Below are 25,111 nucleotides of genomic sequence, written 5' to 3' on the forward strand. Positions count from 1 at the left end.
CTTAGGGAAACTAACTAGTTCCTGTCACTGATGTAACTTTACATCACTGTAAACAAACAGTGAGTTAATACTCACAGAAGTGACTATGTAGTCAGAAAAAATATAAAAACATTTGTCATGATTATTATGTCACAAAATCACAAATCATCACAAATTTGGTGATGCATCTCATGATGACTGAGCAGAACATAGACACCCGAACTAAAAAATATATAACAACTAGAAATCATCATTGTCAAAACATTTACTTAAGCCTTTTATTTATGAATTTGTGCAAAAACTACGTTTGTTGGAGAAAATAACTATCTATTGACACCGGCGTCTTTTCCATTGCATCAGCCAGACAAGGGAAGTTCATACCATCGATGTGGCGGGCTCGACTAAGATTGACAGTAGGCTTGTCCAATACAGTTTGACATCTGCTAACGTATCGGTAAGGGCGGACCAATGGGCGACTGCCGTGGGCGTGTTCTCTGCCTCTGTGCTGTCTTTCTGGTCGAGCAGCGTGGGCCAAAGCAGTGTGTTTGGGAGCAGTACTTGATTCATTCTGCAAGAATAGCGACTTCTGTGAGTATTACCGCTTGTTCAGGCGCTGTTATAATAAATAATGTTTACCGTGTCATTCAGTAACCTAGGTGTTTGGTCAGTGGTGTGAGCTGAAGCCTTGTAAAGAGGTAGCCTGTTTGGCTAAGATTTAGCTTGCTAACGTCAGCTTGTCAAGCTAACCTAATGCCTCTGCCCTGCATAGCAGTTTACAATCAGCTGACGGTTTAGTATGCACTTGCCGGTTCTTAGAAGCAGCTTGGAAGAAAGGTGTTGTCTGATATGACTGACACTATTTTATGATACATTATTTTCTGCCACCAATCTCTGGGCGCTTGTTTACAGCAGAGGTGTGAAGGTGCCATGGGACAGCTGGTTTTAGTCAGCATGAGAGAGCGAAATTAACCCTCTGAGACTTAATGTGAGACCTTCGGATATAACTCATTTTAGCCCCCCCCCCGCCGCTCCCCACCTTGGTAAAAATCCACCAAGCTAAGATTTGGAAATAGACTACAGTGCTGCTTCACTTACTGACTTCGAGCTGTGGACATAACTTGCAGCTTTTTCCACCCATCTGAGCTCTCTGCCAGTGTAGTGATTACAAGTAAGGACAACAAAATTAGTGTTGATCCTTATTTCTGTCTTTATTTGCATGCTTAAAGTATAGCTGCAGTAATTAGTCACCTGAAATAAAAGTGTTGCCAAAATAGTTGTCAGCTAACAAGATAATCGATTAATCGTGTCATCCATTTTTCAAACAAAAATGTCAGCCATTTGCTGCTTCCAGCTTCTGACATGAAGGGATTTGCTGCTTTCCTTTGTCATTTATGATCGTAAATGAAGCGTCTTTGGGTTTATAATGGACAAAATATGCATTTTGAATGATTCACCTTAGGCTGTGGGCAAGTGTGATCATCATTCTGCACATTTTTTTTGACATTTTATACAATAAATGATTAGTTGTAAAGTAATCAACAGATTAATAAATAATGAAAATAGCACTTAGTTGCAGCCCAACTTAAAAGTGTGTACTTTTTCCCTTTTGTTGTTGTGGTGTCTATTGTTGTCTTCCTGTTTTCTGTTTCACCATTGCCCTTAGTGAAGTCTTAGGTGCCTCACCTTTTTTTATAACCCACTATTTTTTTCAGTCTGTTCTTCGCACAGACTAAAATTTCCATCCCATCACCCCATCCTGACTACCAATGGTTTGGTAGTCAGGATGGGGACAGCGGCTGTTTACCGTCCGCTTGCTGACCCTAGAGAGATGAAGATACCAGCTGTGTGGTTTCCTTTGCCAGCTAGTTTGCGAATCTGTCTGCTCTTGGGAATTCAACTAGCTGCCTTTTAATTATGGACAGCATACTGTTCTTTGTGATACTGTGGGTGTATGACTGAAAAAAAGACTGAAAGTCCAAAAATATTTTGATTTCGATTAATTGAATTCAGACTCTTAAAGGATATTTAAAGGTTTTAATTTAGCTTTACTTTCAAGTGAAGGATTAAATTTCTGACTAGTGATATTTGGTGTTTAATTTTTTTTATTTCTGGTCATGATCTTTAGTTGCTAGCACAAATGTAGTTGTCTGTCTCCATTTTGAATTGAAAATAGCTTGAAGAGTTCAAAATTTAAATGATCCAGTTTATTTGCATAGACCTGTATGTCATGCTTTGTCTGAATGAAAATTACAGGCCCACATTGGCTGCGGTGTCCCACCCAGCCAGAGCTCTCCTTACAAGTTAAGGGGAAAAAGCTCCAGCCCTACACAAGGAGAATGGAAGAACCCTAAATTAAAAGTTAGTTATTTCATGGTGGCTCTAAGCAGTTAAACACTACTGAAGCTCCACCCCACCCAACTACACTCCGTATATCCTGCGGGAGCAACCACTGGAGCACTAGATGTTGTTTAGATGTATTTTGGATTAGAAATGAAATCATCCATAACTGAAATGATTCATTGGTGAATCTTCAGTAATACCACAGTGCTTTGTTGGAACACATTCAGATCTAAAACGGCTCTGTCAGAATCTCAGTTTGCTAGCACACCTTGCAGCATAAATCACCTTGCTCGCCTGACAGGATTTTTAAGGTACAGTTGGTATATGAGAAGAGCCAGAGGCCAATTTGTGATAGCGAGATGATAGAGTAACTTGTTAAGGCACATACCATGCCAACTGTCTTGACTGTGGGCTAGAAGGGGACGGGGGGGGGGGGGCAGGGGGCAGGGGGGGGTCGTTTGGAAAAAAGACAGTCATTTGGCAGGTAAATAATTGCCCATAATTTTGATAGCTGATTTATTAAGTCATTTGTTAAGCAAAAATGTAAAATATTCCCTGTTTCCAGTTTTCCTCAGTTGATTCTCTGTTTTATAGCTTTGTAAATTGAATATGTTTTGATTTCTGGTTGTAAAACCAAAGATGTTTGAAGATGTTGCATTAGAAGAAGTATAGGAACATGAAATTATTGGTTTGTAACACTATTATGTAAGCACTTTCCACTTATAGTCAACCATAAGTGGAGAGTGGTGTAAACAGATAATGAATGACAATATAGTAGAGCTGCAACAATTGATTGATTATTAAATTAATTGAACTATTTTGAAAAGTGATTAATTGGTTTGAGTAATTTTTTAAAGAAAAAAAGTCAAAATTCTTTGATTCCAGCTTCTTAAATGTGAATATTTTCTGTTGTCTTTACTCTTCTATGACAGTAACATGCATATTTTGGGGTTTGGGGCAAAACAAGACATTTCAGGACATTACTCTGGACTTTGGGAAGCAGTGATCAACATATTTCACCATATTCAGACATATTTAATCAAGAAAATAATCGACTGTGAAAATAATTGTGAATTACAGCCTTGCTGTTGACAAATGCATGTCTTGCTGGAGAGGTTAAGCTGGTCTAACTGGTTGTAACTATTGTCATAATGGTACTATATGACCAAACAACTCTTAAAGTAAACTTAATTTGAAACTGAATTGAAAAACTGTTTCACAGAAATAGCAGCAGGCAGTTAGGTAGTTTTGTAGTGTCTATTAACCTTGTTAGAAAGCCTGGGAGATGGATTTTTACAGGAAAGAGCTCCACATAAATGTTTTCTCTATGATGACAGACAAGCTGTGCAATGTTCAGGTGCCACACAATGACAGAAGAAGGAATTTTAGCATTTCAGACACAAGTTTTTAATCAATAAATAGAACAGTTCTTTTTAATCAGACCAAATGTTTTCCAGGAAAGCACTGATCTGCCGACCAGAGGTCAGCGCACATTTCTGATTCTGCAGCGGTCAGTTTTACACACATGGCCCGGACGATGGTCATGTCAAACACACAGTGACACAGATAGTAAAGTCACAGCCGCTACAGTGCTGGTTACAGCCACACACACTCAGACCCATGCTTGCATGAAGTTGGCGTTAGCGACAGATTCCAAGAACAGGATTAAGAGAAGACAGACTGCTGACAGTGTCGCCCAACAACAGTAAACTTTCTAGCTCTTCAGGCAAATGCAGACTGCTGTTCACGGACTGACAGTTAAAATCTCACTGAAGAATAAACAATCCGCGTTGCTGTGTCTCCTCAAATATTTTCTCATCCAGACTTGTTTAACTTCTCCTTACTACAGCAAGCAGTTGCACTGCATCAGGCTCTCATTTGTTAACATCTGCTTTCAAGTGAGCTCACATAAAATCTTGTTCCATTTAAGATCTTGTGAGATTGTGCTCCCTCTAGCAGATAATCTTGATATAATAACACAATAAGTTCTGGCTGTAACCGGGAGCACTTTTCAAGAAATGTTATTCCATAGCCAGTGTTTTAGTATGAACATCCATTTTATTTTTCCTCTAACTGGGTCTAGCTGCTGGGAGTGCAAGTTGCCAAATGTTCAGACCAGTTCTGCAGTCAGAGACCCAGAACAATTTAGTTGGATATAAAATTGAAAATGGTGGCCACCCGTGAGAGCTGCCTACATAAACATGCTTGATGGTTAGCCTGTTAATTTCTTTGTGTTTTTTTTTCTAGAGAGCTGATTCAGAATGGACTCCTCTTTGAGTGCAGCTCAAATCCGCGAGAAGTTCATTGACTTCTTCCGTCGCTATGAGCACCAGTATGTCCACTCGTCATCCACCATCCCACTGGATGACCCCACGCTGCTTTTTGCCAATGCCGGCATGAACCAGGTACACAATCCATGAGTCTCCAGGTCTTCCAAACATGACTTGCTCTTTTTATGCACACCCAGTGATTTACAACATTTTGACTCTCTCTCACTTCCTGTGCTTATAGTTCAAGCCCATCTTCCTCAACACCATCGATCCGTCCCACCCTATGGCCAGGCTTCGTCGTGCTGCCAACACCCAAAAGTGTATCCGCGCAGGAGGCAAACACAACGACCTGGACGATGTGGGTAAAGATGTGTACCACCACACCTTCTTCGAGATGCTGGGGTCCTGGTCCTTTGGGGACTACTTTAAGGTATTGTCATTCTTCTCAACTGTATTCTGATTATTACCTGACTGATACTAGAGTTTGTGGCAGATTTAAAAAAAAAAAGAAAAAAGTCTGGTAAATGTATATCACAGATAGTAATTGTTTTAACAAACACACAACATAAAAATAATCTTGATTAGGGATGCCACGGTGAGGAAAGAAGAAAAGTACGGAATCACAGAAACTTTGAGTTTATAACTGTAGCATCCATAGTTAACTAAGTATTGATAACATGCTTAGACAGTGGGGGCGGTGGGCAAGTAATGCAATCAATGTCCTAATACTGCGGAACACCAGTAACACCTACCACTGCAACAAGCCCAATCCTGATACAGATCCTTTAGATTTATTTTGAATTGTGAAAAAGATGTGTACAAGTTGTTAGTGTTCTCTGGACAAAGTATGAAATGTTGAAACTGTTTCTCAATGACCTCAAACCTAGTTCGGCATTCCTGTACTGCAGTTTATCAGCCAACATGTACAACAATGCAGATATATTGTCCTGGCAGAGTTATATGTAGTTCTACTCACAACTTTATCCACTGTAGAGCCCTTAATCTTGATATGAAGATAAAGTGGGAAACTAGATTCAGAATGATATGATTTATGCAGAAAGCATGATTATCGTGTCCTGACTGTGGCTGAGTAAATGCATTTGTGAGCTGAAACCTTGTCGAATGTGAGTCTGAAATGAGTTTTTTTCTGCTGACATGATGCAGAATGAAAATGAAAATAATTCTTCATAAAAACCAGGAGTAGGAGCCTAAAAATTAGTCTATTAGTAATCAACTATTAAATTAATCTGCATCCATTTTGATACCTTTTTAGATAAAAAATGTCCAAAACACAATTTTTTCTCCGGCCTGCACGTCTTTATCCCAAATGTGTGCTTTCTTTAGTACTTTTTCTTATGCTTCTGTATTTGTTTCATCTTCCTCTGCAGCACCTGGCCTGTCAGATGGCACTAGAGCTGCTGACCAAGGAGTTTGGTATTCCTATTGAACGTCTGTATGTCACCTACTTTGGCGGTAACGATGAGGCAGGCCTGGAGCCCGACCTGGAGTGCAAACAGATCTGGATTGATCTTGGGTGAGCCAAGCTTGGGAATGAGATGTATTAGTCAAACAAGTCAAATGAAGACATTTTGTTTAAGGACTTTTTAAGTAACTTTAAATAATCACCCCCCCCACAACTGTGAGTGTTTTTTTTTTAAATCCCCTGGGAGTATTTGATACATCCTCTACAAAACATTTACAGCTGTTTTTTTACAGATCTTGTATTTGTATCTCTGCATGAAAGCTGCAAAACAGCTACTGTTTATCTGCCCCTGTTGAAAGTAATTGCATGATGTGTGATCATTCCCCGAGGAGCTGCTTCTCTTCTCCTCCCCCAGTCCCACCGAGCCTCCACTGCATGCAACAACAGCCTAGAAGATTCTCTCTCCTCATTTCTCCTCCTCTTTTCAGGCCCAAAACATGAATGAATGAATGCATGAATGAATGAGTGAATGAATGGATTTCTCACTGCAGTTATCTACATTTTATTTATTTATTCAGAGCTCAGTTAATATGTTCCTCATTCAGCTTTCTGTCTCTACTTACATAAAAACACATCACTGCTAAAGCAGCTCCAACAGAGAAATTTACAAGTTATAAACCTGCTGAGATGTTTTCATGTTATTTATTTGCTTTTTCAAACGTCTGATTTTCAGCGAATGCACATCTCAGTTTATTTTTATTACATCTTTTATATTTTTCTGTCTTCATTTTTTGACCTTCCTATAATTACGTTTTAGCAACAAGGTAAGAAACTTTCATCGATCCTCAGAGGAGAAATTCAGGACAGCGACAGAAATAAGTACAGATTAATGGAGAAAATCAATAATTGATATTAGAATTGTATGTAATACAATTACAAATAAAAATTTAAATTAAACCTATACAAGAGCAATTGGAAACAAGGCAACAGTGACATTGTGGATTGATTAATAACAAGTCAGCAATTCTGTCTAAGTATATAATAAGTAATGATACTTGGTGTTTGTGAAAGGTGAAATGTAGTATAATATAACAGTTGGGACTGATGATTATAATGATATTACGTATATATGAAAATAAAATATATTGGCTGGTATTGCAATGATCTCTCAAATATGTGTATCAAATACTCATGACAAAGAAATGTAATGCGTGCTTTACAGTTTAATAATAAACTATTGTCCAGAATGACATCAGGTCACTGGAACAGTAAACTTTCACTGTAATTTTTAAAAATTATAAATAACTATAAATTAAAAATAGCACAAATAGATTAAACAATCTGCTTTATGCTCAAAATAAATCTCTTATCAGCACATATAAGACAGCATATCCGTCGATACTGATATAGTTATGACAGGCTGATATCAACCGACCAATTTATCATGCTGGCTCTAATAACAATAAATATAGTATAGTAAAGCAATATAGTGTAGATATAGTATAATAAAAAAGTCAAACTATTGAAAAGGCACTCACAGAAAAAAGAGTATTTCTATTGCTCTTAGAGCTTTCAGTCTTTGTATTTGTGTCTTAATTTTCACACAACTTCATTATCTACTCACTAACAGAACTGATTGTATTAGCTCCTCTGCTCATGTGTGTTTCTCTCAGGGTGGAGGAGTCTCGCATCCTGCCAGGCAGCATGAAGGATAACTTCTGGGAGATGGGAGACACCGGTCCCTGTGGTCCCTGCAGCGAGATCCACTACGACCGCATCGGAGGGAGGGACGCCGCTCACCTGGTGAACATGGACGATCCCAACGTCCTGGAGATCTGGAACCTGGTGTTCATCCAGTTCAACAGGTAATGGAAGAACACACACGCACACACACACACACACACACACACACACACACACACACACACACACACACACACACAATGATCAGAATATGCTTAAAGTCTTTAAAGGGATGGCATATTTACCTCACAAATTGGATTACATTCTTTTACAGCATAAACTCAATTTAAAAATAGACCACTCATATCTTTATTATAGTGTGCGTTATGTGTCTATTTTTCAGGATTAATATTGAATAAAATATTGAAATATTTATGAGACAAGGTTTTGAGATTTATTTTAGATAAATTAATTGATTAATAAAAAATTGTTGTTAGATGCAGCCCTTGATTATTCACAGTTCTAAAGTTCTAAAATCTAAAATCTAACATAATTTACTGTGATGCCTTGTGATGTGATATAAATGTTAAGTCTTTTTGGTTCATTGAGTTTGTTTACACCTGCTAACATGTCATAATCATGAATCTGAGTAAAAACAAATGAATCAAGAGCTGAAACATGAGGTCATGTGGACAGACAGTGAACTGATTCACTGGGCAGTTTTTATCTTCCTGCATCATCAGCTCAGATTCTGCTGACTGACAGAAAGTCATGCAGTGTTTTTCTGCCTGTTATGTTTATATTTATGTTTTCTGGCATCACATGAAGAAATAAGCTATGATAAGCTGTATTAGTGAAGTCAGCCTCATCGTATGAATAATGAAGACCAGGTAGAAGCAGGACGAAAAGATGGCGTCTTTCCACTGTAATATTGCTGCGTGGTTACTCTGTAACTCTGACTTATTTCAGGAGCTGCTGAAATACATGAAAAATAAAAGCACAGCAGACCTCTGTTTTAACTCCTTAATATTTTCTGAATCAGCAGGTGATCATATGTGTTACTGTGGTTTATGAATCATTTGAATCTGAACTGAACAGATTAGGTATAAAAGCTCCCTAACAGCAGCGTTTAATCTGCAGTCTCTGAATTTATTGCTCCTCTGGTTGTCAGATGCAACAAAGCGTCTCCATGCAGATGATTGTTTCTGCTCATGAATCTAATAAGGCTCCTAAATAGTTTTCTTCTAGATTTCTCCATAGACACTTTTTTTTCCACTGCTGCGTCTGAACAGTGCTGTGAACAGAACACAAAACACTGCATACAAATGATGTTGGAGTTTGGACACACATTTATAAGCACCTGTATGCAGTGCAGCTACTAAATCAGAGGCACACACCCACCCCCTCCACACCTTTTTACGGTTCCTTCTATTGTTCGTGAAGTCTAAAGAACTTTTGCAGTTGATTACATGTTGTTTACAACTGATCTGATTTTATTAATGTCCATCTCAACAGAGACCTATTTCATTTTAGATGATAAAGGTAAATGTAAGTAGGTTTCTGCCAAAGACATCTGATCACTTGGCTGTGTAAACCTAAACAGGACGATCTAAAATGATCCAAAGTTTGATGTGAACTGAACAAAACTGTGTGGTGAACCAGTTTTCTTGTCAAAACAGCAGGTTATTTTGTAAAACACATGCACACAGTAAGAAAATCAGCTGTCCTGCTATGACTACTGTGTCAAACATGCTTAATCCTCATTAACATTCATAAATCAGTGTTTGTAACTGCTGTTCCCTGTCCCACCCTGCTTAGGGAGTCTGAGACGGAGCTGAAGCCACTGCCTAAGAAGAGCATCGACACAGGGATGGGTCTGGAGCGCCTGGTGTCTGTTCTGCAGAACAAGATGTCAAACTATGACACTGACCTCTTCATCCCGTACTTCGAAGCCATTCAGAAGGTCCTGAAATGCCCCAGATTTGTATAACTGAATGTTAGCAGCTGGTACACTGGTACACAGAATTTCACAGAGCGAATGAGGTCACACTTATTTATTTGCTTGGAGACTGAAGCAGCTGGCTCCTCAGCAGAGGAAGTGAGCAACTGCACAAGTAACGCTTTTGGCAGAAATTTGGTTTTGCTCACATCTAATACGTAGGGTTTGGTGTTGATTTTATCGAATGTCTGGTTTCTGCCACTAGCAGTGCACATAGTAGATTTTTGTAGAGTTTGTAGAGAAATGATCTGTTGAAAGTGACTTTCATATTGGACTTGTATGTCAGCAGTGTGCCCTCCTGAGGGAAGGTAAGAAGTAATGTAATTCAGTAATTGCGTGTGGGGGGAAAAAAGGAAGATAAATATATCCAAGCATTTGTATTGAGGAGGAATAGATAAACACGATTGTAATAATAATAATAATCATCTTTCTTTATAGAGCACTTTTCAAAATTCACATTACAAAGTGCTTCACAGGCAGCAACATAAAACAGACAGGTTCGAGAGTCAGATAACAAAACAGATTAAATAAAATAGTATAGTGCAAAATGGTAAGAATAGGAAAATAAAAACATTTATTACAATTACGATAATGATTAGAAAATGTGTTGGGCTTCAGAATATTTATCGTCACAATATCCAGTACATTAACAGCCAAGGCAGTAGGGCTGGGCGGGTAATCAAATTTTAATTTCAATTGCGATTTTTCTTCCCACGATCATTAAAACAAGATAATCGTAATGAAATGATTATTGAGATGCGTGCTGTGGTGGCGTGTTGCATTTTGTATTGTTGTAAATAAAGGAAACCCTTCCTTTTCAGCCAGTTCGATTACATGTTCACTGCTGTTTGTGTTAAATTCCGAACTTATTCAACATATTTGTCAGCTGTTTTAAGCAGAGTCAGGGAGGGAGACAAGCGGATGCTTTTCGCAGCACTGATACAGAGCTGTGTACACTGAGCAGATACACAGATAGTCAGGAGGAGAGAAATCATCCACACACATCATCAGACAGGGCGATCTTTTTAACTTTTCTGTAGCAGAGGTGGCGACTGCCCATTTATCCAGGAACACATAAAAAGCTTTGCATTATAAATCCATGAGGTTATCAGCTCTGTGTGTGATTATACACGAGCAGAATCTCCTAGTGACCGGTGCACCGTTGTGTTGTTTCATGTTGTTGTGTTGTTTAAAACTACTACTACTTATAACTATCTACTGAGTAGATAGTAATAAGTAATGGATACATGTCTCTTTTCTGCTGCTTTGGACCAAGATTGAGCCTTAACAAAAACAATCCCAGTATCATCATGTCTTTTATAATGTGTTATATCTGTGTTTGTGTAATTAATACTGGTAGGTGAACACATTTGGAGCATGAGTTCATGGTTGGTGGTGAGGATGAACAGCTGTGGGTGCACATCTGAAAAGAAAGGTCGGGAACCACTGGTCTAACTTGCAGTTTAAACATAATTTTGTTTCAGGGTACAGGTGCTCGACCATACTCCGGTAAAGTAGGTGCAGAGGACACTGATGGGATTGACATGGCCTACCGTGTGCTGGCTGACCACGCCCGCACCATCACCATCGCCCTATCAGACGGCGGCCGGCCTGACAACACAGGACGAGGGTGAGACATGAACATTTTGCAGCATAAAAGAAAGGAATTGCAAAACTTTGTGTGCAACACAGTTTTAATTTACAGTTTTGAGTTTAAGAATTTACAAAATATTGTACACGCTTGACAAACTAGGGTGCTAGTTCTTGAGGTACTTTGTATTTCCAAATTTGGAATAGTTGGTAATTTGGTGTTTCATTACTGACAAACACACCACAGTTAGTACAACATGCAGTTTTTACAGTTTATTTTAAAACTTCATTGTAATGTTTTGTTTCCATCATGTTTAGCTACGTGTTGAGGAGGATCCTACGTCGCGCTGTCCGTTATTCCCATGAGAAGCTGGGAGCTCAGAAAGGCTTTTTTGCCTCTCTGGTGGATGTGGTGGTCGATTCCCTGGTGAGATTTCAAGAAGCTTTTTAATGTTTACTTTGGTATTTTTCAAGCAGGACCCTATTTTCCCATGTTTTTGTGTCTAAGCGACTAATGAGGGCACCGGTTTTTGAAGGTGATCCAGTACTGTGTAAGACCACTGCAGCCAGCAGCTGTAAAACGGGCTGCAGGGTAATCCTTATGGGCAGTTGGAAATGACAGGCTCAGATTATGACATTATGGAAAGGATCCCTACAGTGATAGACCATTTTGTTAAAAAGTGAGATCTACTTTGTTCAACCAGAAACGGCTGTTATATCCTACTAGCCAAAGCCACCAGACGCCCTTTACAGAAATAGTAATTTCATCATTGTAAAACACATTTCACACTTCATCTGAAAATATTGGAATAGGAGCAAGAGGGAGGTTGGACACCAGAGAGGCAGGAGGGAGAAATGAAATCTTTCAGAGAAACCAGAGTTTGTGATTGTTGTAAAGACAAACCAAGAAAGTTTTGGTGAGTTTTATTTTGTTTCTGTTTAGTTTGAATGAACCTGATTTTCACAATGATACAATTGCTGTTTCTGTAAATTGAGTCTGTTTGGGTTTGGTTTGTTGAAACCAATAATCTTCTGTGTCTGGTTTAACAAAGTGGTCTGTAGGGATCCTAATGTTGTCAGACACTTAAACTAACAATCTAAGCTTGTTGCCCCCTTTCATCATTTAGACACAGTAACATGGATAAATGGGGTCCAGATGGAAAGATATTGAAGTTTTCCTTTAAAATGCTTTAAATTTTATTTGAGAAGTGTCCAGTTACACTGTATTCTCCTTTATTCACTGTAAAAAGGTGCATATCTATCACTGTTAAACTCAATAGTAACTTCTCACGTCCAGTTCATGGTTAAAGCTATAAATGGTGACATTTGTGTTTCTTTTACCATCTCCTCTCCACCTTTCCTCTTTTATCTCTTCTCTTCTCCCATCTCATTATTCTGCCTCTCGTCCTCCATTGCTCTCCCGCTCCACATTCATTCCCCATCTTCTTCCCCTCTCTCTCTAACCAGGGTGATGCCTTTCCTGAATTGAGGAAAGACCCAGAAATGGTGAAGGACATCATTAATGAGGAGGAGGTGCAGTTCCTCAAAACCCTCAGCAGAGGACGCCGTATCCTCGATAGGAAGATCATGAGTCTGGCAGACTGCAAGACCATCCCAGGTAAAAGTGTTACCGTGTGCATGCATACTTGCTACCTTTCCTTTGCTGATGATTTTAGTGAGGAGAGTGAGGCTTATTTTTAGATATCTTCAGAAAATAAACTGCTTCAAAACATAGATATCATTATAACAAGTTCAGTGAACTGAATTCAGTACATTCTTGTGTCTGTGTTGTTTCATTTGCCCTCTTTTGTCCTCTTCTACTTTATCTCAGCTCACCACCCACAACACTTTCTCTCTTCTGTCACTTCTTCTCTCCCTCTGCTGGTCTGCTTTTTTTCTTTTAATTAGAATGCGTTTGTTGCTATTATGGATCAGTCTCTTGTTGATTTTTGATGACTTGAGGAGTCTTTGAGCATTACCTATAAATTCTATGTTTTGTAGTTAAAATGCAGTGTTTTTCAACATGTGTTTGGGAATCATATTTGATTCTGATTGTTTGATGTTCGATTCAGAGTCAGTTCTTGATTGCACAAATAGAAGCAGTGTCTTGCTCAATTAAACAGACATTACTAATTGACTGGTATAAAAGAAAACACTCAGGCGGGAAGCACTGTCATCCTGGTTTGCTGAGTGTGGCTAATGTTGGCAGTGCTAGCACCAGCACCCTGCTCCCTTTGCATGAATGTGGTTAGACGTTGCTCTGGTCAAGTGGTTATACATCAGTTTATTCAGTCCACATACAACCTCATTTTCATTTTCTACATCAAAATACTGCCATACCAAGCTGGTTTAGATCTCATCTTTGTCCTGCTTTCCACCTCGATGGTTTAAATCCAGGCATTGGTGCCTGGATGCCGGAGCAGCCCCGGCTCGTGGTGGTTGGCTGCATAACATCTGAGACACAACAGTCAGATAATTAATTGTGCACATCCCTATGGCAGACCATTTACTGGTGTCTTTATTCCACTGAAATACAACATGAAACATAACTGGCAATAAAGATAAATAGTCTGAGTTAATAGATTAATTAATTTGAAAGCACCCTCCAGTCTCCCGCCCACTTAAGAATAACATAATGGGGGCACCTGGGTAGCCAGTTGGTAGAGTGTCCGCACCATGTACAGCGGCTATGAGTACTCTGCAGCAGCCATGGGCTCGACTCAGGCCTGCAGCCCTTTGCTGCTTGTCAGTCCACATAATAACATAATGTGGGGATTTTTAGATAGATAATGTTATGTCTCCAGCAGTGGAGGGCAGCCTGTATCGTCAGCTCTGGGGAAGGAAGGTCATAGCTGCCCATGACATGGAGCCTGTGCAGAAAACAGAACTGTGCAGTTATTTTCTTCGCCACAGAGTTGGTTTAAGTTGTGTAATGCTGCAGTGTGTATTGATCAACTAGTCTCGTTTATTACTGTTGATTGCCGTTTTGCTCTGTTAGCATTAGTCTCTGGGTGATGGCAGAGAATACAGATATGGACCGATTAGAACTGTACCTTTGGTAGTCTGGGGGCAGTGTAGCAGCATAGCCAGTAGTTCAAGCAAGACACGACCACAGGACATGATTAACAAGTCTTATCGAACCAGTAGTATTGTAAATGACGTTCATCGTCAAATAGGCAATGAAAAAGAAATTCCGTCCATATGTTGTGATGTATTTTACTCCTCCAGCATCACCATGTTTGCTGTTGTCAGAAATGGTTAATTCTGAGTGGCGACCTCTAGTGGATGTATTGCTTCACATGTATGCCAGTCTAAAGGACACATGGAAGTATGTGTACAGTGACTGTTATATCATTTAAATAGTACGTGTCTGTTTTAATACATGAAGGGAGCAGAAATCAAGCTTAAAGGGACAGTTCATCCAAAAATGAATATTCCTTTGTTATCTTTTCAGCTGCATGCCAATTGGGGAAAAAAACAACAGAAAAAAACAAAATGCCTCCATACTGCTCGTCTGGTTTAATCCAAGTTTACTTGAAAGACGTCATTTCCACCATGTGTTTAGCCAAAATCTTCACTGTAAATACTTAGCTTGGAGCCATGTTCACGTGCACATGCATGCTGTCTGAACCGGGTGTGTGTGGTGTGACGGTGTGCAAATGGCATGTCAAAGCTTTAGGAGACTTGGTTTAAACCAGACAAGCAGTACTTTGTGTTTTTTTCCTGTAAATTTGAACTGTACAACATTGAGAGCAATCTGAAAACAGAGTCACATTCCTTGTATGTGCGCACACTGACGCTGAGTCAGATTGTGGCCTCAGACACCTCTGCTGAATATCAATCCGCTTGTGTCTCCCTCTGTCTGTACATCCAGGTGACACCGCATGGTTGTTGTATGACACATACGGCTTCCCTCTGGACCTGACCTCCCTCATTGCTGAGGAGAAAGGCCTGTCTGTGGACATGGCCGCCTTCGAAGAGGAGAAGAAGGCAGCACAGGTGAGGAGAGCTTCTGATATTTACTGATCGTTTGAATTGGGCCTTGACTGTCCTGTGAGGAGAAACTCCACTGAACAGTGTTTTCACTGTGTCCACTCCCATGGGTACATGATTCTGCCTTGTGTCAGCATTCCCTAGTATTGCACTGTAAGTCAGAATCAGGAGTCATGCACCTGCTGTTTAAATAACCCCTCATTTACTTTACAGCACTGTGCTAATCCCTTGGTGTTTGATTTTGCAATATGACTGATTCCTTTCCAAGTTTACTGCGGCTTCATACTGCTGTCACACTGCTGTCTGACAGATCACAGCGAGTTTATATCCAGCTCTGCAGTTCTGCTCCCTGCCAGATGGGGGAGTTTGACCCACTATGCCTTTTTATTTCCTCCTTATCCTGTCATGTACACTCAGTTTATTAGGCACAATCTAAGGTACTACAACACAAGAGGCCTGCAGTAAATCCTAACTTAATGTAAAGTTTAGTTTTTGAGAGGTATGGATTCAAAGCTCAGAGTTTATTCAGATATTATAAGCTTTACAGAGATATGATGTAATCCAGGTCTTTTGTGTTAAATTACATTAGATTGTTCAGGTGCAGCTAATAACATAAACTGACTCCACAGCACAACTGAGACAAGTTGGAGACAAAGTTTTTGTGAATGTTCACAACAGGGCTGCACAATGAATCAAAATTTTTTATCAAAATTGCAGTATGCAGTATGGCCTCCTACTTGTAGGAGATGCAATATTTGTGAAAGGCAAAATGTGTGTCAAAAAACTTTTAAGTGATTGAATGTGGTTAGGCAGCGATGTCCTTTCCTTCACATCAGATTCAGTAGATTCCTGCAAAAAAATCACAACAAAATTGTTCAGCCTTAGTTTACACACATTTATTGTCATATATGTAGGCTGCAGTATCGTTGCCTTGTGTGCACTGAAACAAAGCTGATTCATGGGAAACATGAATTTTAAGAAAACCAGACAATTAGATAATAGATTTGTGTTGATTGGATAAATACTTATCTTGATCTTTACAGTTAGATCATCAGATCTTCACCTTACTTTGAACAGAAAAAAATGCTAAGAAGGTTGAAGATTAAGTTTGGAGTTGCCAGGTCTATCAAACATCCCCCTCACTCATCAAAACAACTGTAGCTGACTTCCACTGATGAGTTGTGAAGTAACGCTAACGTTAAGCACACGTTAGTTTAGACAAAGTAGCACCAGCCAACAGAATACTCACTTTTATGTCTGTGTTCACCCCATAACTGTTTGCCAGTGCTGGAGCTCTCTACTATTGTCCCTCTAGCAGTCTATATAACCATATTCATTTGTCAAGCAGCCTCATGTCAGAGTGTGATTAGCCACCGAGGTTGCATTTGAAATCTGACTCCTACTACTGCTGTACGGAAATTTTCACTTTAGAATTGTTGGGTCACTCATCCAACAAAATATTGATGAGACTCTTAGACGGTGGGAGCAGTGGGCAAGTAATGTAATCAGTGTATGCCTAAACACCGGTAACACCTACTACTGCAGCAAGCCTTCAGTCAGGTTTAGACTAATGTCATATTTTTCCAGTTACAACATTAAATTGCAGATAAGGTAAACAAAGCTATGATTTGCTTTGGTTATCAATAATATAGTAGATATATCACTGTTTCAATTAATGTTTCAATAATTTCTCTTTAAAAAATGTGTAAGTTTGTTCCTCTGAGCTAGGGCTGTTAAAAATTAGTCATTAAAGGATTCATCTTGGCTAAGAATTCAACAGATAAAAGTATATTAACCAACAATGTATGTCTTGTGTAGCATTACTTCAGAGCTCACAGGTTTTCTCATGGTTTGGTCTGCCTTGTTAGTCTAGAAATGACAGTAATTGAGTCCAATTTAACAGTGTTTAGTTCATGGAGCCATTTGTTTAATAAAGACAGAAGGACAACAGCAGCTGTTTGAAGCGAGAGCGTTTTTGTTTTATTATTTTGTTTGGTTAAAGTGTTTGTGTTTCATGAGTTAATGTTTCACAGAACTAATGTGCCACTATAATTGTTCGAATACGACTTAAACTGAGAAAAAAGACATTTATTATATCTCATTCATTATTAATTGATTGTGAATGTGTTCAACCATCAGTAATGGAAAATGCACAAAATTTTCAACCCTACACTGAACTGATCATGTGTTGTATTGAATTGTCCAGTGTTGTAGATAGTTTGCTTGAATAACACAGGTTTGTGTGTGTGTGTGTGTGTGTGTGTGTAGTTAAAGTCCCAGGGTAAGGGTGCAGGAGATGAGGACCACATCATGTTGGACATCTACGCCATTGAAGAGCTGAGAAACAAAAATGTCCCAGCCACAGATGACTCTCCCAAATACAAATACACCTCAGATGAAAATGGCAAATATGGTGAGTGATTTACATCCTCACAATGGGACCTTGAGTTCAGCTTCAGCAAATGGTATTTTCAGGACGTCCATCACTAACCGTTATCCTGTTTGCGTGTCTAGAGTTTGAGCAGGCCTCAGCCACAGTGCTGGCCCTGCGCCGTGACCGTGCCTTCTGTGATGAAGTGACCACAGGTCAGGAGTGCGGTGTGCTGCTGGATCAGACGTCCTTCTATGCCGAGCAGGGCGGACAGACATTTGACGAGGGCTACATGCTTCGAGAGGATGACAACACAGGAGATGTAAGTGTGACAAAAATGATGAAAAAGTGGATGTGAAGGCCTCTCAGTGGTTTGTAATGAGCTCCACTGATGCTGTTTGAGAGTATTTTGTAAAAACCCCATGAGGTCTGAGGCATTAAAAAGCCCTCATTAAGGTAATTTTCCGTGTGTGTGTTGTTTTTTTGCCCAAACTACACAGTGGTCACATTGCGGGTAGGACAAAAATCCAGCTCGCTACCAAAGCTAAATTGAAATCATCTTTGGTTGACTTTTAACTGTGGAGAAATGGCAGTCACACTATCAGTGACAGCTTGTGTTTAACATTTGTTTAAAGGACTGGTGGCTCTGATAGCTGGTGCAAAGAATGCCTGCCAGGAAAAAAAAACCTCTGCTACGAGACAAAGGCTGCCAAATGATATATCACAATTTTGACAGCAGAATAGATGAAAGATGATAACTTGTTCTCATCTGTCTCATGAGCAAGAACCTGAATGGCACATTCATATCACAGTTTGCAAAAAATTCATTCAGATGTCAGTCTTTTATACGTCTTGATATGTTCAGTTTTTGCTGAGGCTGTGAAGGCCTTATGAAGTTGTGGCCTGGTATTAAAGTCCACATGAAATGTGCTATTTGCTGCTGCATATTTTTGTGTGTCCTGTAAAAATGGACAGCTATGTAGGGACTCATCACAGTAGACAATAGCACTGAATGAGTGTTAAAGCTATGCCCTCACAGCTATGCTGCTACAGTGCAGCAGCCTGTATACGTTGCAGAGTGGAAGCAGTGAACACAGTGAGACTGGAACTAAACACAGCCTCCAAAACCAGTGGAGATTTGATGACAGGGACTGCAGTCATGGTTTTCTCACCAGGTTTGGCTTCTGACACTCTGAGTCAGCTGTCTTAGCTACATGGCTAGCAGAGCTAACAGCTGTTTGTGGTTAGCTATTTTAGCAACAAATTAAGCGATCAGGATGCTCAGGAAAGCATCAGGAAACTCAGTAAATGACCTTGGTACTGTGTGTTCAGTCCTGGTTTGGCCGTGTTCACTGGGTGGTTGCTGAGCTCTGTTCTGTTGTCTGCTAACGGCAGCTGAGCTAGCAGAAGCTCTGACCCAGAGTCAAAGCTGAGCAGTTGGAAGACATCAGAGGGAAAACCAGAAAGCATTTCTTCACAAAATATGATCCCATTTCACCCAAATCTGTGAATAAAGTCAATAAGTTGTGCTTTTGTATAGTAATTTTAATCAGTGAGGCCTGGCCCCCAGTCCATGTAGATTATTTCTAACATTTGTTTAAGCAGTGCATTGTAAAATGCCTCTGAATGTAGTTTGAGCGATCAGATCTCAATCCATTCTCAGTGTGTCTTTGGTGCGTTCACACCTGTGCTTATACCTGTCCACTTGTGATCAGACCACCTAGGACTCGAGTTAATACCAGGTGGAAACTGGTTAAAAGTTCTCTTCTGTGTCAGACACCATTTCTTTGAATGACGAGTTTAAAAAAATGTTTATTTAATCTCTAAATGCTACAGCAAAGCACACACATACACATGCCTCTGCCAGCTTTCTAATTAAACCAACAGGATTTGTCCTAGGTTTTCAGCGGAGCAAAAAACACGTCTAACCGTGTTTTCTCTCTGCTTCTTTCTTTCTCTGCAGAGGATGGAGTTCACAGTGAAGAACACACAGGTCCGAGGAGGTTATGTTCTCCATGTGGGGACAGTCTATGGCACGCTGAGGGTTGGAGACCAAGTTACTTTACGTGTGGATGAGGTGAGAACATATGCAGAATACACACCGTTCATTATTAGTCGGTTAAATGGCATGAAAATAAGTTTTATCACTCATTTTCAGGGTCTGTATCTGAGCTCTGTCAGTTTTATTGCCTCTTGCTGATGCTCTGATTTGTCTGTATGACAAATATCCGTTCATATTCTCTTTCAGGCTCGTCGCAGGCCCATCATGAGCAACCACACCGCCACGCACATCTTAAACTTTGCTCTGCGGGGGGTTTTGGGTGAGGCAGACCAGAGGGGTTCCCTGGTCGCTCCCGACCGCCTGCGCTTTGACTTCACTGCTAAAGGTGCCCTGAGCACAGGGGATGTCCGGCGGACTGAGGAGATCGCTTGTGCTTTGATAAGAGACGCTAAGGTCAGTGGAGGAACACTGACGTAGCCTCACACCAGATAGTAGAAGTATTTAGATATGTTTTTCTCTCTGAATGATGTTGATGTAGCTCAGTTGTTGGGTAATGTCTCCTGCTGAAGAAATAATGGAGGGTTTGTACCAAGCTTCAAGCCTGATTTAAGTTTCATTCTTAGTATTAACTCCATCTAATCCGTCACTTGACAGATATTTTCCTCCCACTTTGCTCTCTCCAGATGGTCTACGCCATGGAAGCTCCACTAGCACAAGCCAAGGCCATTCAGGGTCTGCGTGCCGTGTTCGACGAGACCTACCCTGACCCTGTCCGAGTCGTGTCTATTGGTATCCCCGTTGAGGAGCTGCTGAAGGACCCCGACAGTGCTGCTGGTTCTCTCACCTCCATTGAGTTCTGTGGTGGAACGTGAGTAAACGCTTTACATCATTTCTCATGCACTTCTGCTGACCTGTGACAGGGGATGTAAACCAGCCACTTCACTTCATGTGCATGGTGACCACACAGTATGTCGACTGAAATTCATATTTGTCATTCTGTCTTATCTGTCTAAATCAGAGACAACCATGTTTCAGAAAAGATAACAGTAGCATCTCCAGTATCAAAGTGTATATCACTATTAGGCCATTAATGAGTTGTGGGATTTATGTTTCGTTTCTACTCTCTCCTGGAAATACATATTTGTTCACAATTGATTTTAAGATAAGAATATGAGTTTTTGATATTTTTTAAGCATACACGGTATATAATTCTGTTATGCCAAAGAGAAACACTAAATTAAATGGTAAAACATATAGTTGTGGTTAGCCTTAGCTAAAGCTAAAACTTACTGATTTAAAAAAAAAAAATCTCCCTTTTGGTGAACTGAAATCTTAGGTTTTCCACAAAATGGCCAATAAAATAATAAGCAAACCCCAGGACGAGGTAGAAGGCGAGGAGCATCCAGACAGAAATCCAATCATCTCTTCAGTCAGTTTGAGTGTTGAAGTTCTGGGAGGCGCTACAGAGTCTCTCTGGCAACTAAAAATTTATATTTAAGAAGTCCTCCCTTCCAGGTGCCATCAGTGTTCATGACATGAGCTGCTTTTAGTGTTTAATGGTTAATGTTTGATATGCATTTGGTCTTAACTAACTACTGTGTTGCTTCTTGTTTTTGGGGGCACCAAAGACAAATTTTCACTCCAGTGCCAATAAAGATTTGTTCTTTTCTGGTCTAGTCTGTAATGAGGCAGCAGCTAAACTCTATCTCTGGTGGTGCCATGTTAGCTTTTGACTGTAGTGGTTACCTTTTAAAGGCGACTCTATCTGCCTTCTTTTCCAGGTTATTCAAGTGGAAACCTGCCCTTATATGTATCAACATCATCATGCAAAAACCTATGTCAGGTCATTTGGCAAAATATTTTTAGAGGGGCGTGGGAAAATAGCATTTTGATGTTAAAACCTAGGTACTTAAACCAAAATTGATCGTTCTGATTTGGATACATCAGGAACACCACTGGGAAGCTATAGAATGGTATAAGAAAGTGCTTGCCCTTTAAATCACATATTAAAATGTATTAAATTGTTTGTCAATATAAATATTAATAGTGGATGGACATGCAGACACAGTAGAAATGGTTAAATGTTTTTATACTCACAAAGTAAAATTACTTCTATAATGTTTCTTCATTTGTGCCTTTATTACTGTATTACAACCTTTCTGTTACAGTTTGCCGTTTGTTTTGTTCTACAATTGTAGCTCGTGTAGTTCTGTTGTAACTTTATGCAACACACCTTCGTTCTGATTCAGCCTCACAGCTTCTGCACACACATGCTCCATACAGTAACTGTCATGACACATAACTGTAGTTTTTGCAGGTTGTGCTTCTGTAAATGTTTGTGTGTGTTCATTCTGTCTGAAGTGTCGCTGCTGATTGCTGCATACGCTTCTGCTGGAGTCAAGTGCACACGTTAACATGGAGAAGTAGAGTTGTCTCTGAATAAACGTCTGCATCTGCATGAAGCCGGCAGTTTTCACAGATGTCAGACCTGCCCAGTGGTGGTGTGTAAACTGGAAAGCATTAATTGGATTTGTGGGTCTTTACGGTGAGACGGCCGTGTCCCTGCACAGAGAAGGCCTGGAACATTTTGAAGAGCTCAATCCAGCAATTAGATGTGCCTCACTGACTTTTGCAGTGTCTGCTCCTGGCTGTAAAATTCACCTGAATGCTAAGATGTCCCCGTTCTTATGTAGATTATAGCAAGACTCTTCATTTCATTTGGTTACTGTCAGAGTCAAAATGATTTCCAGGCTGTATTTTATGTGTACAGGTGTAGAAGTAGTGATTTCAGCACTGGAGGAGACATTAACGTGAAGCCTGTGCCACCATTTGATGCTGCTTGAGGTTTTAAAATCTCCCACTTTAGCAAACTGATGTTGTCTTTGATGTTGTTCTCATGTGCAGCCGCTTCAAAGCCTCCCTCGTACCTGCTGCTGTTGTTCTGTAATGTTTTCTCTCCTGCTCGTGTTCCTCCTTCTCCTCAGTGCTCTCCCTCTCCACCGCCTCGCCTCCCACAGTTGTGTAACACTGCTGCTAATCTACTCTTGGTTTCTGTTATCTGCAGCCATCTGCAGAACTCGGGTCACGCTGCACCGTTTGTCATCGTCTCAGAGGAGGCCATCGCTAAGGGCATCCGCCGCATTGTTGCTGTGACAGGAACAGAGGCCCAGAAGGTCGGGACACACACACACGCACACACACGTACTTTACAGCATTATGCTCATATACACACTTCCACCCACACTCGCATAGAACAGAGTTTAGCCAACACTTCAGAGAAAGTAGATTGATTTAATATTCCTGCGGTGCATGTCTCTGTCTGAAATTAAATGATGACTTGTTGTAGCGTGTTGATGGTCAAATCGTCAATCATTTTCTCGCCACTCATGACAGAAAAGCCAAACTGATTAAATGAGACTGTCTCGGATTGAGGGACTGCGTGACTAATTTGAGTCCCTGGTGAGAAAAGCTCCCTGGTGATGAAACTTTAATCAAGCTTGTTTTTGACTTGTTGTGAACTTGGAGGCAGAATGGAGCATTTTGCATTTTTTCCCTTCATCCAGGCCCTGAGGACAAATTAATCTTTACTATTTTTAGACAACAATTGCTGTTTGATCCTGCTCTGTATCTTCTCCTCTTCCCTCTTGCCTACACCACTCTGCTACGTCTTCACTCTCTGTGCTCGTTGCTCTCGTCTCACACCTCTGCGTCTCACATTCGCCAGGCCCAGAGGAAAGCTGATTCCCTGCATCAGTCTCTGTCCGCGCTGGGAGACAAGGTGAAGCAGCAGACGGCCCCGAACAAGGACATTCAGAAAGAGATCGCCGACATGACCGAGGTAAATGGCATTTTTGTGCTGCAAAGAACGTCCAGCAGCTCTCCAAACTAAGGATGTCCTGTTGTCCCAACAATAAAAACTGCACTAGGGACACAAAGATATGATGTCTAGGATAGTTGGGAAATTTATCACAGAAAATGAAATTATTATGTTAATGTATTATGGAATATATATCATTTTAATGGTTAGTTGTTCAGATTTGAAAAATGTGAGTTCTATGCTGTGTCACATGTACACTTACACACTCATAATACACTTTTATCTTAAACACCATGAGAGTGTGTATATGCCATTTTTCATCACCACATACCATCAGAAACTGGTTTGCATTCCCACTGCAGTTTGGATTGATTAAAGTTTTCCGTCACTACGACGGATTTCTGCCTTTTGGATTCCAGTGAGGACTGCAGACGTCACCATCCCAGATATTTAGTGTCTGATACCGATACTGGTGAATTTCCAAGGGTTTTGGTACCTAATATTGAACCACAGTAAAAGATGAAAATGAGAATAAAATTCAGCCAGTGTTGCTCGTCTTTGCCACCTAAAATAAAAACTCAGGACAAAAGACTGAGGGGGAGATTTACTGACTGCCACAAATCAGTGTCAGGAGAGCATGTTGTCATGTCTGGAATGTAGTGCGACAGTGATTTCTGTTCAGATATGAAGTCTGTTGCTTTTTTCCTTTCATTCTCTCACTCTTTTTCCCTTCATATTATAACAGTTTATTTTAACAGAATTGCAGTGCACATCTCTAGGTTTATACTGATTTTTTAGCCTGGTGTTCAGCTGCAGTGGAGGAAAGAACAGAGTCCACAGTTTAGAGATTTAACCTATTTTGGGGTTCTTTGAGCATCGATCAGCTGAGCTGACAGAGCGCATTGGATGCGCTGCTGTGTGCACTGCTGCAGCCAGGATGTGTGTGTGTGTTTGACTGAGAGGGAGACAGAGAGAGGAAGGTAGATGGAGGACAAATGCACACAGTCTTTCTGTGAGTCATTTAAACTTACTCTGACTGCTGCTTTGTCACTTGACCTACTTGTCGTAACCTATGATATTTTCTAGAAAGTTAATCCAAACCTGCCCACCCTGTGGGTTAACTAAGTTGATCTGCACATAGCTGCTTTTTCTTTTGGACAAGTTGAAGTGGAGCCTTGCTGCATATCGCTATGTTGTACATGTAGTTGCTCAGTGCTGGTAGGTGTTGTTCTCCTTCCTCTGGAATTTAACAACAGACTACAGCACTTGAAGTGTTTGTATCCCCGTCATGTTCACAAGAACTGCATCTCTGTGACCTACAATACTGTAAAAGAACGAGTACCATCATGTTTTCACAGTTTTGGGGGGTTATAATTACTCTAATTTGATTGAATATTATTTCCTTTAAACATGGACAATGAACTTGTAACCAGGTGGATGCAATAGCACATTATGTGAACAGATTTTGTCTAATAAAAAGGTTTCACCCACTCTGAAATTAAATATTTTTATTCAGACATTATGTAAACCTGACTATATTTCACAGATCGAAAAAAGCTTTAAAATTACTAGACTTGCACCGATTAATCGGCAGTGCTCGGAATCGGGCCGGTTTTCACGTGACTGGCCTTGACCGGTGACCGG

General features: G+C 40.2%; 1 protein-coding gene across 1 annotated transcript in view; it reads left to right on the plus strand.

Moving 5' to 3' along the window:
* Positions 1–423: 423 nt before the first annotated feature.
* aars1 (alanyl-tRNA synthetase 1) overlaps positions 424–25,111 on the plus strand; it is a 29,448-nt gene continuing 4,760 nt past the window's right edge. Inside the window, exons 1-17 of the mRNA XM_084733276.1 lie at positions 424–567; positions 4,567–4,724; positions 4,831–5,019; positions 5,978–6,123; positions 7,686–7,877; positions 9,514–9,658; positions 11,179–11,324; positions 11,603–11,711; positions 12,752–12,902; positions 15,159–15,283; positions 17,546–17,690; positions 17,792–17,970; positions 19,612–19,725; positions 19,897–20,103; positions 20,334–20,518; positions 22,715–22,823; positions 23,375–23,488. Coding sequence (XP_084589402.1) covers positions 4,581–4,724; positions 4,831–5,019; positions 5,978–6,123; positions 7,686–7,877; positions 9,514–9,658; positions 11,179–11,324; positions 11,603–11,711; positions 12,752–12,902; positions 15,159–15,283; positions 17,546–17,690; positions 17,792–17,970; positions 19,612–19,725; positions 19,897–20,103; positions 20,334–20,518; positions 22,715–22,823; positions 23,375–23,488 — 2,400 coding nt within the window. The 5' untranslated portion in view covers positions 424–567; positions 4,567–4,580. The remainder of the gene's footprint in view (positions 568–4,566; positions 4,725–4,830; positions 5,020–5,977; positions 6,124–7,685; positions 7,878–9,513; positions 9,659–11,178; positions 11,325–11,602; positions 11,712–12,751; positions 12,903–15,158; positions 15,284–17,545; positions 17,691–17,791; positions 17,971–19,611; positions 19,726–19,896; positions 20,104–20,333; positions 20,519–22,714; positions 22,824–23,374; positions 23,489–25,111) is intronic.

The sequence above is a fragment of the Lutjanus erythropterus genome, chromosome 13 (genome assembly GCF_056507025.1).
Source record: "Lutjanus erythropterus isolate fLutEry1 chromosome 13, fLutEry1.hap2, whole genome shotgun sequence".
Classification (NCBI taxonomy): Eukaryota; Metazoa; Chordata; class Actinopteri; order Lutjaniformes; family Lutjanidae; genus Lutjanus; species Lutjanus erythropterus.